Raw genomic sequence first — 16,219 nt, 5'->3', positions numbered from 1 at the left:
GGTAACAGAATTAGCAACAAATTAGAATTACAATTAATGTGGAAATATTTAACTCCAGAAGTTGCCATAACTGCATTTCACCGGCTTTAAGCTGGTGAAATTCTCGGATAATAATCTGATCAAAATAAGGAATTGCCAAGGAATAGGGAGCAGAAACACTAACTCGCATGGTAATCGTACATTGATGATTGGACTAAATTCAGCTCCTCAAGAGGAAAAATGGCAGGCAAATATCTGTGAAGTGTTTCTTGCTTTCTGTGGTTCGCATTTTAGTCCGAACCAGGGCTTGAACTGTTGTTCTGGTGTCAGAGTGAGGACTGTATGGTTTTAGTTTAAGTAGGTGGAGTTGAAATGAGGAGGATGTAGTTAATTTAGCTATGTGATCCATTAGGTTGAGGAGTGGTGTATAAGAGAGCAAAGAAAATTGGTATGAGGTACCAGAATGGGTAATAACCCTTGAGGATGTAGGGATTCTAGCCACTTGATATAGGTGGGTGAGAATTGGACTCAGAACACACACAGCTTGTTTGGATGTATTTTCAGAGAGATGCCATCCACATCCAATTGGTTATATTTTCAAGAAAGATCTTCAGGTTACCCATGGTGGCTGGGTTGTATACACTTAATAAATTGATGTGCAAAGATGCTTTTGTCTTTAGTTATCGTGGCTAGGGTTCCATTTAAAAGTTGAATAGACACGGTCAGAGGATAGAACCTTGAGGGACATCCCTTTGGCGAGTATTTTGGGTGACTTTATCAAATTCAGTTTAACTGACTTTGATCTTGAGGTTGGAAAGGATTGGAACCAATTCACGGCTCTGTTTGAATCCATTTCTTGAGGATAGAATGTGTATGATATGCTGGTAGTTAAGGGTATTTAAATCTGCTGAGAGATCGAGCAGTACCAGCAGGCATGCATCCTCATCATCAAGGATTTTGAGCGTCATCCAGTACTTGAATTGTGGCTATCTCTGTGCTGTGTTTGGAACGGAATCCAGACTGGAAATTATTGAGAAGGTTTGTTTTTGGAGACGTGGGTATGGAGTTGAGACAGCTGCTTTCTTAATAGCTTTTCCTGGGAACGGAGGTTGTAAATTGGTCTAAGGTTTTGTAGTTTGCTGGGGTAAAGGTTTGACATTATAATGTGCTATCCGACTGGTTTTGAGAAAAGAAGTGCCATTCCTCATGAAAAACGAATTCTTCATCGCATGTTTGACCACATATTTGACCTTACACAACTTTGCTTCATTTCATTTATAGTCCCCTTGTTTGTAACGTCTTTTCAGTTTTCATAATCTTGATTATTGAAGGATGGTGATACGCTTGAAGGAGCAGCTTTTGGATCAGTGGTTGCATTTCTGTAGCTTATTTGAAAACATGTCACATCTAAGCGAATTCAAGTAGCCCCTTTCTAATGTAGCTTAATTGACAGTTTTATAAAGTTATTTACTTATTTCTGTAAATGAAATGAGTAACTAGCCATGGACACATGAAACAGAAGTGAGTAGTTTACTTTATTAGATCACATTTTCGATCACATATTTGCAAATGCAAAAGTTCTGATCGCAAACTAAGAAACTGACCTATCAACCTCCCCTTCCTTTAAAATCTATGGCCCTTCATGTTTATGCTTTAAGGAATACAGTAGTCTGATCTCTATAGCTACCTAGCGAGTTTCAGTTGCTTAGTATAACAGCACAATGATTCCTAGGAATTTGAAATAAACATATTTATGTACACAGTTATTAAAGGAATGTGGTGTTGACCAATAAAATCTAAATATATGGGTTCTATTCTTGGTGTCCGCGCTTGGCTAGAAATGGTGTGAATTTAGGTAACTGACTTTATCTCACATTGTTTATGGTAACTTGTATGAATTGGTTTCATGTAAATATGAACCCCCCCCCCCTACATTGTGCTCTCTGAATTACACGATTTGATCCCCCATCACATGCTTATTTCTATATGTCCTCTCAGGCACCTACACCATACCATTCTAAGTACCACACTTCAAGTTTGAGATACTCTCCAAACAAGTAAATATTTCTGCTAGCCCTCAGCTGCTCCTTTAAGCTCTGCCCTAAGTTTAATAACTTAAAAAAATAAATACAGGTCTGTCTCAAATAAATATAGTTAATTTTCAGGATTACTTTTACACTCCCCTGAAACTAATAATCTGTAGAGAAGAGAAATGTTTAAATCTTGACAAATATTTTAGGTAGACTTGTCCACTGATCCAATCTATTTTTACTAAAGTCTATAAGTGTGCTCAGTTTGTGTCAAGTTGAAAGCGTAATGTTCTTCTTTTAAAACAGTGGCCATGGCTCTGGATATGATGGTCGATCCGGTCCCGCATTTCCATATGGTGGTGGTGAGTACACAAATACTGGAATAATTCAAATTGTGTTGTAGTTGTTTTAAATGTATTCTGTACATAACATAGACATGCCACAGGGAAGCAATCTAGTCTTTACTCTGTTTCTAAAGACCAAACATTGTTTTTAGACATGATAATCACATTATAGTCTAAATTCCATTTGCTTTAGTTAGTTCTGAATACCATCTTTCCGAGGTCCTCTGAAAAAATTATTTAAAGCCTTTTAGACTTCAAGGGAAAGAGTCACTACTAGTCCTTTGTTGAATATTTTCATCTTGCTGAGACCAGTGTCACTTCCCAGTTATCTCTCAATTTTGTACTAGCATAAAGTTGACCCTGTCAGAATTGATGTTGGTGAGTAAAAGTGTGTTTGTGTGATTTGCCCTTGCAAATCTTTGGCATTTACATTCAGCAAAGCAGCGGGCCTGCACAGGGCACATTGTAATAAATGTATGCTGGTTTTGGGAATCGATTGATGCCTGGTTTCTTACCTGCACGAAAAAAGAATTAACACGTGTTTGTTAAATGCATTAATTTAAATACAAAACTTTTTCTCTTAAAAAAAATACATGCATTTGAATTGCATAGTCCCGATCATTTCTAATTTTGTTACTACGTACCGCTTTTAAAAGCAACTTTTTGGAAGTAGTTCGGCAGGGCATTTTCGATACTATTTGGAAGGTTTAGAATGAGCTATGGTATCCAGAAAATCACTTTCTTTTTCCAAAACAAGTTGTTGTGCCTTTACTGTTTTGCCTACAAAGAGTCTTGTTTCATTCTTATATTTTTTGACCTGAATGAAGGATTGATTTTTTTTCAGCTTTTAACTTACATCCTTACATAGTAAGGGAAAGTCTGTTGTGATTAATTCACATTTTATAAAGGGTTCAACAGGCTTTCTGCCTTATTCTTGAGGCGAGCTAGAAGTTGTCTCTCCACACTAAGCTATTTGAAACTTATTGCGTGCTACAAGGCCAGCTAATGCTTATCTCGCTATTTGAATATGTCACAGGAATTTTTCATGAATATTTTGCTAAATATTAGACATTTCCTATGTGCCCAAATATGTAATCCTGGAGCTACAGGTCTGGAATTTGACTGAAATTGATATGAAGCCTTTTTCCTTTGTTCCTTAAAGTTGTAGCTAATTAATAAGTGATCAATCCTTAAATAGGATGTGTGGATGTCTGAAAAGCCAAAAAGTGCGCAGACCCAGAGTTAAGCTGTTTCTAAGCCTCAAACTCCTTTATTGTTTTAAAGTTTATTTATTCAGTAACGCGTTTGTCTTCCTGGCACTGTTTGACATCTGACCATGCGGTAGTTGTCACTGTGCTAGGGGTAGCTGTGACCCTTGGTTATTAGACACCTTAACTTGTACAAAGTACTCAAACAAATCAATTAAGTTCAAAAGACATATATTGATTCATATATGTAGAATGTAAATACACATATACTTGTGGATCATTTCATGAACAAAACACATCATTTGTAGTATATCCACAAACTAGTACACTTATATCAGTAGATAAACAAAATACATTTTTGGTTCATTCAGTTTGATACATAAGAGAGAAAAGATGAGCCCAATGCATTTCGGGACAGACACGTCCCTTCGTCGGGGCAATCTAAGGACAAAAACACAATAATAATGGACATTACTAATAAAATAAACACTTCGTGATACTCAATGAGAACCATTAATGATAATGTAGCAAAGTATGAATCACACTCTATAGGGAGTTAACACGTGCCACTGTTTGTAGGAATATAGCGATATATGTACTAAAAAAGGGGGACTTTAAATGTCCTCGTGGGTGTTTATTCCAAAAACTCAATAGAGGGCCTGATTTTGAATTACTGAGAAATGCAAAATGGGGTGGTTGGAATGCTTGCTTTTATCTCAGAGACTCATGTACTTGTGTAACTGTGTTATGAAATAGCAATCTGTCAGTGCCAGGTGGTTGTCTCCACGTCCTGTACAGCGCTAAGTGCCCGCCATTAGATGTATTTAGAATATAATGCAGTTCGATCTTGTGTAGGCCTAGAGGAAATTCGTATAATTTCCTTTGCACAGATTATGCTGCATGTCCTAACAATTACACAATATTACGTTTATTGTACAAAATGTAGGCTTCGGCATTTTCATCCATTTTCAACACAAAATGTGCCTTTGCTTCCATTTTTGGAGGGAGTGTGCAACTTAAAGAAAGGAAAAAATTGCGCATGATGGAAACAGCAGCCTCTCGTGTTAGGTTCCTTCGACTTTGTACTGTGTTCCCATAGTAGGAATTTTTATGCTATTACGGGACGCGCCATGATGGTGTAATCTCAGGTATTTTGGGTGACAGTTGTGATGCGAAAAGGCGAAGATTAGGGGTGAGCTCATGAAATTTCGTCCGGGCCTAGTTTTGAGGCTCCTGTGATGCTTTCAGGAGATTAATTTGAAGTGTATGTGTACCCAGCCCAGCACAACCAAAAAACATTCTGCTAGAATTAGTGCAACAAGTGACAGCACTGCATATCCTGAAGCAGCAGTAAGAGAAAACAAAAAAAGGCAGGCCCTGCCTCGTAACATACACTAGTGATCATGTCTAACTCCTAATAATTTAATCTACCTCAGAGAAAATGGGATAAATGCGTGGAATGTCATGTTTTTTGAGAGCACACAATTACTTCTAGTAACCTCTGGATTTACCACTAACCTTCGGTTCTGGAGTAGCGTGCTGCTACCCATAATGCAATCCAGCGCCTTGTGAGGGGTAGGAAGCACTATGTCGATGCAATTACAATACAATACAGTTATGGCCTGGTGTTTTCGGAACACCAAGAAGAGACAGGCAACTTTAGCCCAGCAAAAGGAACCAAAGACAGAAGGTGGATATTGAAAAACGAATAGTTTCTTACCTGTCGGTGTAGTTTTGCAGCTTGAAGATCTTTCTGGATTCACTATGCTGTGCATTATTCCGCGATCTTGTGGTTGGGTCCGGATTCGTAGTCTTTTCTTTTTTTTTTTTTTTTTTGTAGCCCAGGTGGGCGGCGACGACCCACCATTTGGTGCACCTCCCGTGACGTCGTCGTGCTTCCTGCGGAAGTCCCACCTTTGGGGCGCCATCTTCGGGTTCTTTTTTCTTTTCCCCCTTTTTTTTTTTTTTTTTTTTTTTAAACCCTAGGCGATTGATTAATCTTTCTTGTCCATTTTTCTGTACGTTTTCATTCCTTTTGATCTTTTCCATTTTACCCCCTCTTCCTCCAGCCTCATCTTCCTGGCGGAGGTGGGTGGGTTCGCTAGTGAATCCAGAAAGATCTTCAAGCTGCAAAACTGCACCGACAGGTAAGAAACTATTCGTTTTGCAGCGTGAATCTTTCTGGATTCACTATGCTGTGCATAGACTTTGTAGCGGTTTTCCTAATTTTGTGGCGGCTGGGTGGTAGATGAGCGTTGGTCGTTGAAAATGTGTTGAAGCACTTTCTGTCCAACCTGTGCTTCCTTGTTCATCTGAATGTCCACGCAGTAGTGTTTCGTGAACGTGTGCACAGATGCCCAAGTTGCCGCGAGACATATGTCCTGGATGGGCGTGTTCGCCAGGAAGGCAACGGTGGCCCCCTTCTTCCTTGTGGAGTGAGCCTGAGGCCCCTCCGCTAGCTCCTGTCCAGCCTGTTTGTGGCAGAATTCAATAGTGAGGGCAATCCATCTAGCGATGGTGCCCTTAGTCACTGGCCTACCCATGAAGCTAGTGGCAAAGGACACAAACAGCTGCTTCGACTTCCTGAGATCCTTGGTTTTCTCAATGTAGTGCATCACCGCTCTTCTTGCGTCGAGGGTGTGCGGGGCCTTTTCTGCGTTTGAAGTCGGGTTTTGGAAGAAACTTGGTATCTGAATACTCTGATTCATGTGGAACGCCGACACCACTTTGGGCATGAAGTGTGGGTCCGTCCTCAGGACTACCCTGTCCTTGTGAATCTGAATGTAGGGTTCCTGTAGTGTTAGTGCTTGAAGCTCGCTCACTCTGCGAAGTGAGGTGATGGCCACTAGAAAGGCCGTTTTCATTGTCAACATTTGCAGTGTGGCCTTGTGAATGGGTTCAAACGGTGCCTTCATGAGCTCTGTTAGAACTACGTTTAGATTCCATGCCGGCGGCGGCAACCTTTTCGGAGGGGCCATTCTTTTTGCCCCTTCCATGAATCTCTTCACCACCTGCGAAGTGAAGAAACTTCCACCCTTTTCACCTCTGGTGTATGCAACGATCGCCGCTAGGTGTACCCTTAGGGAGCTCGAGCAGAGGTTACTCTTTAGAAGGTGTGTGAGGTACCTCAGTACTGTTGAGTCTCTTGTCATTCTGTTTTGCAGGCCCTTCTTCCTGCACAACACAGTGAATCTCTTCCATTTTGCGCTGTAGCATTTTCGTGTAGTTGGTTTCTTTGCCTCCCGTAGCACTCGCATAGTGCTCGGCGGCAATCTTAGGTGTGCGAACTCTAGGTCTTCAGGAGCCATGCCGCCAGGTTGAGGGTCTCTGGCTCTGGATGCAGGACCTCTCCGTTTTGCATTGAGAGCAGGTCCTTTCTCCTCTCGAACCTGTATGGATTGCCTTGTGCCATTTCTTGAATTTGTGAGAACCATGTCTGCCTTGCCCACTGCGGAGCCACTAGGATCAGAGTCATGTTGCTGGTTCTGCACTTGTCGAGCACTCTGTGCAACAGGGGTATCGGTGGAAAGGCGTAGGCAAATGTCCTCGACCAGCTTATCCATAGGGCATTTCCCAGGGATTGCTGATCTGGTTGCCTGGACGCGAAGCTTTGGCATTTTGGGGTGTTGCAAATAGGTCTATTTTGGGAGTTCCCCATCTCCGGAAAAGCTTCTCCGTTTCCTGGCCATTGAGCTCCCACTCGTGCGATGCCGAGGTCTGCCTGCTTAGCCAGTCTGCCTCCACATTGTCTTTCCCCAGTAGGTGAATTGCCAGTAGATCTATCCTGAGAGGTATGGCCCATCTCCAAATCTCCTGAGCCAGAGAGGAGAGAGGGAACGACTGTGTTCCCCCTTGTTTGTTGATGTAGAACATTGCCGTGGTGTTGTCCGTTTGAACCAACACCCTCTGGTTGTACAGGTGCCTCTGGAATGCCTTCAGGGCTAGCAGGATTGTTTTCAACTCGAGGTAATTGATATGGCGAACCGCATCTGCTGGAGCCCACAGACCCCTCACTCTGAGGTTGTCCATGTGCGCTCCCCACCCCTTTTGCGATGCGTCCGTGGTAATGGTCATTGTTGGGTTTGGTGGTGTCAGGCTTCTCCCTGCTGTCATGTTGTCTCTGTTCCACCAAGTTATCTCCTCCTGCACTGCGTGCGTAACAACCACTAGATCCTCCCAACTTCCGTTTGCTTGTGACCATTGCTGTTGTAGCCATTCCTGGATTGGTCTCATGTGCAGGCGTACATTCGGCACCAGCTGGATACACGACGCCATCATCCCCATCATCTTGCTCACTGACCTCACTGTCAGAGCTCGCCCCTTCTGGTAGAGCCGCGTCTCCTTCAGCAGGGCATCTGTCCTCCTGTCGCTGGGCACCACTGTACTGTTCAGGGAGTTGATTTTTGCCCCCAGGAAAATCTTCACCTGCTCCGGTTCCCGCGATGACTTCCCCCAGTGAATCGAGAACCCCAGATTCGTGAGAGTGTCTGTTACGCGTTTTGCGTGCCTCTCGCACTTCTCGCGTGAGTTTGCCTTGACCAGCCAGTCGTCTAAGTAGGGGTAGACGTGTATTCCCTGCCTTCGTAGGTGGGCCACGACCGCCGACAGGCATTTTGTAAAAACCCTTGGCGCCGATTTTAATCCGAAGGCCAGGGTTGTGAACTGGTAGTGTTCCTGGTCGATGTTGAACCTTAGAAGGCCCTTGTGTCTTCTGTTTATTGGGATGTGCAGGTAGGCATCCTTGAGGTCCACGGTGACCATGAAGTCCCCGTCTCTTATTTGGGGCAGTACCTCCTGCAGAGAAGTCATTTTGAACCTTTGCGTTCTGATGAACTTGTTTAGGTACCGCAGGTCCAGGATGGGTCTGAGGTTCCCGTCTACTTTCGGGACCACGAAGTAGTTTGAGTAGACCCCCTTGTTGCGTTCTCTGAACGGCACTGCCTCTATGGCTCTCTTTTCTAGAAGTTTCCGTGTTTCTTCTCTGAGTAGGGCCAGTTCTTGAGCCGATCTCTGCCTTCCCTTTGGCTTCCTGTTTGGCGGTTTTTTCTCCAAATCTACGCAGTATCCGTACTGCATGATGTTCAGTATCCACTTGTCTGTGGTTATACGCCGCCACTCCTGAAGGTAGAACCTCAGTCTTCCGCCTACTGGTGTTGTATGCTCGTAGGCTTTTGATCCTTTTCTCCCCCCCCCCCATGTTACTGTTTTGCGCCTCACCCTTGGGGGCATGTCGAGGGTAGGCGTCCTCTTGCGTGCTGAGTCACTTTGATGAGGACTGGTCACCTCCTCTGGCCACGTCCGTTCCCTCTCCCGCGAAAGGACTGGCCCCGCGGTTGGTACTGCCAGTTTTGCTTCTGTTGACCTTGTCCGTGACTTTCACCCTGCTGACCCTGCTGGAACGTCTGGTGCGACGCCCCCTGCTGGCTTCCTCCCCTACCGTAGGGTCTCCTCAAGGGATTGCCTCGCCTCATTCCCCTCAGCTGTAGGGCCCCCATGGACCTCGCCGTTTCGTTTTCTTTTTTCAGCTGGGTGAGCTTCTCGTCTACTGTTGCTCCGAACAGTGTCTCTCCGTTGAAGGGGGTGCTAAGGATGTTGTTCTGCACCTCCGGTTTGAATCCCGAGATTCTTAGCCATGCATGCCTTCTCTCAGTGACCCCTATCGCCATGAGTCTTGCTGAAGTCTCTGCCCCGTCCAACGCCGTCTTTATACAGGAGTTGGCGATGTTTTTGCCTTCGTCCACCAGATGTGAGGCTCTCTGGCGGTATTCTTCAGGGAGGTGCTTTACTAGCTCCCCCATCTCGTCCCAGTGCTGGTACTGGTGTCTATTGAGGAGTGCATTGGAATTCGCCATGCGCCAGTGCATTGCGTCAGTGCATTGCGGCGTTCCTCTCGACTTTTCTTCCTGTGAGGTCTATACTCCTGCTCTCTTTATCAGGTGGTGGGCCCGAAGTTGCTGGTACGTTGGCCCTTCTCCTGGCCGTGGAAGCTATGATGGAGTCGGCGGTCACGCTACCTTTGATGTAAGGGGGGTCCAGGGAAGAGTGCTTATACTTCTTCTCAGTCCTGGGCGTGATCGACCGGCAGGTCGCTGGTTCCTTGAAGGCTTCTCTCCCCTGATTCATCACACTTTGTAGCATGGGGAGGAACTGGCTCCTCGTCTGGATGGGGAGCAGGGTCTCGAGGAGAAAATCGGCTTTCGGCTTCTCTTCGTCGAGTTTGACGCCGAAGGCTGTCGCTGCGCTCCTGACCACCATATTGTACACCCCGATGTCGGGTGGCGAAGGCCTCGAAGGGTACGTGTCCACGGGCTCCTCCGGGTTTTCGGTGTCGAGATCCTGCCATTCGATGTCGTGGCTGGTAGATGGCGCTGAGCCGTAGAACGACTGCTGGTCATCTTCCTCGGCTTCGCCGTCCTAATAGGTCTCGTCTTCCTCTTCGAGATCCCTCGTCAGGCCCTCTGTGTCGAATTCGTCCTCGACTTCGACGACGTCCGTCGATGTAACAGTTGGAATCTTGACTTCCTTCATCTTGGCGTCGAACTCCTTCTTCCTTTGAAGGATGTTCTCCATTTCGGCCTCGAGCCGCCTCTTCTTTTTCTCCATCTCGGAGATGCTTTCGGCGTCGACCGCGGGTCTTTTCGACGAAACTTGCGTCGACGTCGACCGTTCTTTCTGCGTCGATCGCCCCGTTTCCTGGGTTGTCTTCGACGACCCTTGCTTTTCGGCGTCTTTCGGCACCAGGTAGTCCTTTTCGAAGGATCCGCTCGGCCTCTTGTCCATGGTTCCCCCTTTGGTCATCGATGTTTTCGGCGCCGGGGCTCCCTTCGTGGACTTTGACTCTGATTTTCTCGAGTCACCCTCGTGTTTTCGAGGTATTTTCTGTTTTGCGCTCGACGATTCTCTTACCTCGTCTTCTTTTTTCTTGTCGGTCTCTACGACCGTGAAGTTTTCGGCTGTCTCGGCGACGTTGTCCTCATCGTCCGTGGAGAGGCCCAGATCGTAGAGCGACGGGGCCTTACCCTTGCCATCCATGCTGGCGTTGGCTCTTCTCTGCCGATCTCTCACCCGGAGCGTCTTCGGCGCGAAGGCTGAGCAGGCGTTGCAGTCCTTACTCTGGTGTTCGACCGGTAGGCAGAGGTTGCAGACCGGATGCTGGTCCTTCTGCGCGAACTTGTGGTGGCAGTTTGGGCAGAACTTGAATGGCGTCTTGTCCATTGCGCTCAGGGCCTCTGAGTGCGCATTCTCCAAGGTCGTCGAAGAAAAAGGCGCTGAACCTCCTTTCTTCGCGCTCCTGATGAAATCTCTTCCTTTCCTGTGATAACTTCGTAGTATTTATCGACGAAACTCGCTTTTCTTTCTTCTTCCTTCGATTGTAATTCTGGAGCTTCCCGATGACGATCCAGACCCAACGGAGGAAAAAAGAATCTGAAGATGGCGCCCCAAAGGTGGGACTTCCTCAGGAAGCACGACGACGTCACGGGAGGTGCACCAAATGGTGGGTCGTCGCCGCCCACCTGGGCTACAAAAAAACAAAAAACAAAGAAAAGACTACGAATCCGGACCCAACCACAAGATCGCGGAATAATGCACAGCATAGTGAATCCAGAAAGATTCACGCTGCAAAACCTCATCTTGTAGACGCAGCACAATCAGGAGACAGGAACGGCAACAAAACACATACCACTGTTCAAATTGCCTGTGTTTGTTTTTTTTAATCTATCAATCACATGAAATGACTAGGCAGGGTTTCCAACCTCTTCACTAACAAGAGCAACTTATGTTCAATCAAAATCATCCTTAGCTACTAATGTTATTAGTGTTGTACACGTCAGACAAGATTATATTAGTGGCTACCGTGTGCAAGATAACAGGCCATGATCGCCTTAATGCAGAATTGCCAGCAGTAATATAAAAAAGTCTTAGTCAATTTGGAATGCCTCTACAAGGGTAATGCAGAACAGCCTCAGCTGCAATGCCCCCTGGCGCCAAGGTACTAATATTAGTAAAAGTCTCCCAGTGCTGCAGGAGTTGACATTCAGATATCCACTTTAAATATATTTTGTAAATTATAGGTTCTGAAAATACATGCATTTTCATATTAAATACACACTTTTCAATTTTAGTATACATATATTAATTCAACCAAACAAAAGCTTCTAATTTAGTAGTCTGGGCTGCACACTGGAGAGTTACTGACAGGTAGCTGGGGAGCTACTCTTTGGAGTAGCCTGGTAGGGTTTTCTAGGAGTGCTGATCATGTTGGAAGAAGAGCCCAGTAGTGGCCGCTGAAGAATCACAGTGGGCCTCAGACTAGTTATTTAATGATAATGGCAAGGTTAGACAACCTACAGAACTTATTTCATCAGTGAACCTTACGCACTACTGAATTAAAAGATGTTTTCTCTTTGCTGTGATTGAGCAGTCTCTTTGATAGTCCCATATGAACATAAATTCGAGACTCTTAAAGAAAAATAATCAAAGTAAGAAAACTTAACTTACTCTACATTTTGCTTTTTACTAGGGACTATGAGCAGTTCTTAAATGTAAACTTTTACTTTGTTTTTTTTTGGGCAATCTACATGAAACTAATCAAAACCAACAAGGTTCTTAGAGAAAAATCACATAGCTGATTTTGATGATAGTTGGTATGCAAACAAGCTATTGAGGTGGAAACCGTATGTCGTCAATTACTGTAGTTACCCAATAAAGAGAAAATAAGACTGACAAAATCTACTTTGGTGGTCAGAAGTTGGAAGTAAGATTTTTTTATAAGATTCCAGAAAAACATCAAGGAAATATTTACAGTAAGTAGCTACACAAAACCGTTTTTCGCGGCCAAAAGTCTTAAACCGCCAAACACCTGGCATATCTTATTGACAATATGGCAAGGAAATTGGCAATCGAGCCTAAGGGGTTTTGCTATTCCTGGCTACTTTCTTGCTCACAGGAAACTTAACAGGTTTACTGTATAATGAACACTAATATATCCATAGGTGCAGCATGAGCTTATCTTTTATATCTGTGTTATCACATTGATTACCTCTGGCCGTTCCTCGTTGGTCAGAACATCACCTTGCTGGTGTCCTATGCTTTGCCTCACCCTTTTAAGGAGGAGGAGGTGGAGGAGAGACCACATCAGTTGGACCCGGAGAGCTCTGAGCTTTCACATAGATCGTACCAAAGAACAGCACGTGGACGATCAGCTCCTTGTGGGGTTCTCAGGAGCAAAAAAAGACAAGGTGGTGCAGAAGAGAAGCATTTCCCACTGGATCGTGCTCTGCCTTGAGATCTGCTACGCACTGACCAAAAAGCAGCATCTGTAAGGACGATTTGCTCATTCTACCAGGACCAAAGCTGCTACCACTACTTGTCATGCCGAGTCCCTGTGCTGGACATTTGCCAGGCAGCTACATGGACATCACTCTATACATTCACAAATCATTATTGCCTGGACAGTCCAGTTCACCGAGAGGGACATTTTGCCCGCTCGGCCCTGCAAGACTTTCTGATTAGAGTCCTGCCACATACCCACCTCCAAATAGGTACTACTATGATATCTATATAAAAGGTGAAGAATCGGTGGCTAAAAGTCTCTGTTAGACCAACAAGTTTATTCCTTTGTTAATACTCTTTCTGGCAGAGACTCTTTCTAGCTACAGATTCCTCACCCACACTCCCATTCTTTCCGTTCTGTGATTGAACTCTATCCATTAATCGGATTCCAAGTCTAGGAATCTGCACACTGGATAAATCAATTTGCTTTTGGGGTTTTGATTCTGGAGAAACACTCAAAAGAAACTGACATCAGCCATGCTGGAGTGCCACCTATGTGGGCTCCGAGCAACCTACCTGTGCACAAAGGCACTGTTGAAATGTTTCCGGATCCAGTCTTAATGCCTGGGGAATATTCAAAATGTGAGGGATCTGTGGCTAGATAGTCTCTATTAAAATTAGTATTAAACAAAGGTAAGTAACTTGTTAGATTTGTGTGTGTGTCTCTGCTTTTGGCACCCTATCAAATCAGATCAAAAAAGTAGTTTTTAAATACAGGAACTTGCTCAGCAGTGACACACTGTTTCTTAACAATCCCATGTTTGCTTTCAAACCTGGCACTCATTTCAAAGATAGACTAGTCTTAGCTTACTATAAACCAATCCAAGTTTCCATTCAACAAAGTCTGCACCTACCACCAATAATTGGACATTACTGATGTTGATAGAGTATGTCTTGTGACGGTGGCCTTGTTTTGAAAACCTTTACCATTAATGGTTTGATTTTTGTAATCTAACTGCCATGCAAAAAAATTAATTTCTGCATCCAATGCCCAATGTGAATGAACTACCTTATATTGGCAAAACTACACAGGAGAGTCGTAATCAATCACACATCCGATGTCTCACTGTACATGCCCACTTGGTTAATCATTACATACAACAAAAACATTTAGAAAGAGATGAAAGGTTCACTTCAAGGAGAACTATTGCATCCTTTCATTACTCAAAAACAGGTGCATATAGAAAGTAAATAGTGTAGCTAAAGATTTGGAAATATCAGTTGAATAGCATTTGAAATCATTGATAATATCTGAACCCAATGCATTTGTTAAACGTTTTTGTGGTTATCGATTGTACTATGTTCATACTAACTGTAAAAACTCTTGGTTTGAACATGGTTCAACATGGCTGCCATTTTAGCCAGCCTCATATATTACACATGTGATTTTAAATAATCACTCCTCTTTCTTTGTATGTAATGTTCTTGTCCTTTTTTAATGGTTTTATACATATATACTGGTTATGTAATGTGTTCTACCATATTTTGTGGCATTTTTGCACTACATATTGAACTCCCAGATTTATAAAACAAAAAGGTGTTCCTTACGAGAAAATGAACTCTATCTGTTCTCGCATATATATGCTCGATCTGTGAATATCCAGAATGCTCCTCTTTTCATAAATGTTCAATCTCCTATGCATTCCCTCTTTTTTCTGGGTTAAAATGCTTTCACATAGTGCGCTCAATGCAGATGGTGCCCTGAAAGTGAGCTGTCCTACTGTATTGCACCTGTACGATTCATTCATTTTTGGGGAGTCTTCCGAAAATAATGTGAGTGTGATCTGAATCTACCTATTATGGTTAAACAGCCATTGATTTTTTTTTTTATGTTTCAGTACCTCCATTAGCCAAACAGAATAGACTACATGATTAATCCTAGGACCACTAGCGAAGTAGTACATGTCATACAAACATTCCTGCTGTGATTATATGTGAGCATTTAATTTTTAGCCCAGCATTTAATTTTTAGCCCACTGTTTCTTCACAGTCTGATATCAATTAATCATAATCTTGTCTCATAGAATGACAATAGCACAATATGGCCCAGTTCTCCTACTGGAGTCTGGTATGTTTTATCCCTATAATAGGAACTTATTAGTTGCATGTTGGTTAAGCTTCATACCACATTCTCGATGCACAGATTGAACACAACACTTTTAGTTTGAAATGATGCCCTTGTGTTGTACACGTTTGCATTGTCACTTATTTTCAAATCACTCTATATAGGCCGACATATGACATCTTCTCTTTTTTGCCTAGAATTTAGGTAGGGATCAAAAACTTTCCTCTATGCATTTTAGATCTGAAGATGGTCTTACATAATTCATACACAAGAGCTTGAAGCATTTTCGGTGGTTCCACTTCTTTGCTCTGAACATGAACTCTGGATCAAAACATGTAACTAAAGTTCCACATTCGATGGACTGATTCCCTGTTAAGAGTAAACTGATCATACATTTATCTAATGCTCCTTCAAATATATGCACTACGTTCTATATGTACATGACAAATGAACGAGTTTTGCTGGTTATGTACCCCATGTCGATATATTCACTTTTTTCTTACTTCTTTGTAGAGTTCATTAGCTGAACTCTTCTATATTTGATTTGTTTTGGTTTGTTCTGTTTTATGTTTTGTTTCTTGGATTGCTCCACAGATTGGTTGTATATGTCTTTGTGCATAGCCATACATATATATAAATAATTGCGGAACAGTTGATGTAAATGATCTCCTGATGACCAGATGTAGTATATTCAGAGGTAAATGGACAAGTCCTTTCTAATGGCTACCTTAAATCCACCCAATTAGCTTCGATGGTCATCAAATTGGTTAGATCTACTCTCTAATATCGAAAAGTTTCTTAAGCCCAAATGAATATGAATGACGATTGTAATACCTGTACTTGCTCTTGCTTGCCTACCTATTAATCCAAAACCCTGAGACTCACTAAAAGAGACCTAAATGACTTATCAGGGGCTCCAAAGAATTATGTGCATGTGTCTTGGTAAATACTACTGCCAGCAAAGACACTAATTTAATGTTACACTACCTCAAACATTATGCCATGAGTGTCTGGGCTGTCTTAATTGGACTTAATTAGTTCTATTGGTAAGGCAAACAGAAGCAGTAATAGAGGACAAATCTGCCTCATACCATTTTTAATTGTGTTTTCACTGTCCTACAGCCATTTATCCCTACTCCTGTCCTTGCGGGTGCACAGGTTGCAAAAATCCAACTTATAAATATTTTGCCGAAGTCTATTTGCTTTAGCACTAGCCTAAGGAAGCCCTCTCTTGGCACGCTTCACCACTTTGTTCTTAAC

At 43.3% G+C, this 16,219-nt stretch overlaps 1 protein-coding gene across 1 annotated transcript in view; it reads left to right on the top strand.

Annotated features, from left to right (window-relative positions):
• FIP1L1 (factor interacting with PAPOLA and CPSF1) overlaps window positions 1-16,219 on the top strand; it is a 520,306-nt gene that overhangs the window by 434,229 nt on the left and 69,858 nt on the right. The window contains exon 13 of the mRNA XM_085642102.1: window positions 2,316-2,371. Coding sequence (XP_085498228.1) covers window positions 2,316-2,371 — 56 coding nt within the window. The remainder of the gene's footprint in view (window positions 1-2,315; window positions 2,372-16,219) is intronic.

Source organism: Triturus cristatus, chromosome 2_2, assembly GCF_964204655.1.
Source record: "Triturus cristatus chromosome 2_2, aTriCri1.1, whole genome shotgun sequence".
NCBI classification, from domain to species: domain Eukaryota; kingdom Metazoa; phylum Chordata; class Amphibia; order Caudata; family Salamandridae; genus Triturus; species Triturus cristatus.
The sequence above is the reverse complement of the archived record's forward strand: the minus strand, read 5'-3'. Positions and strand labels throughout refer to the sequence as shown.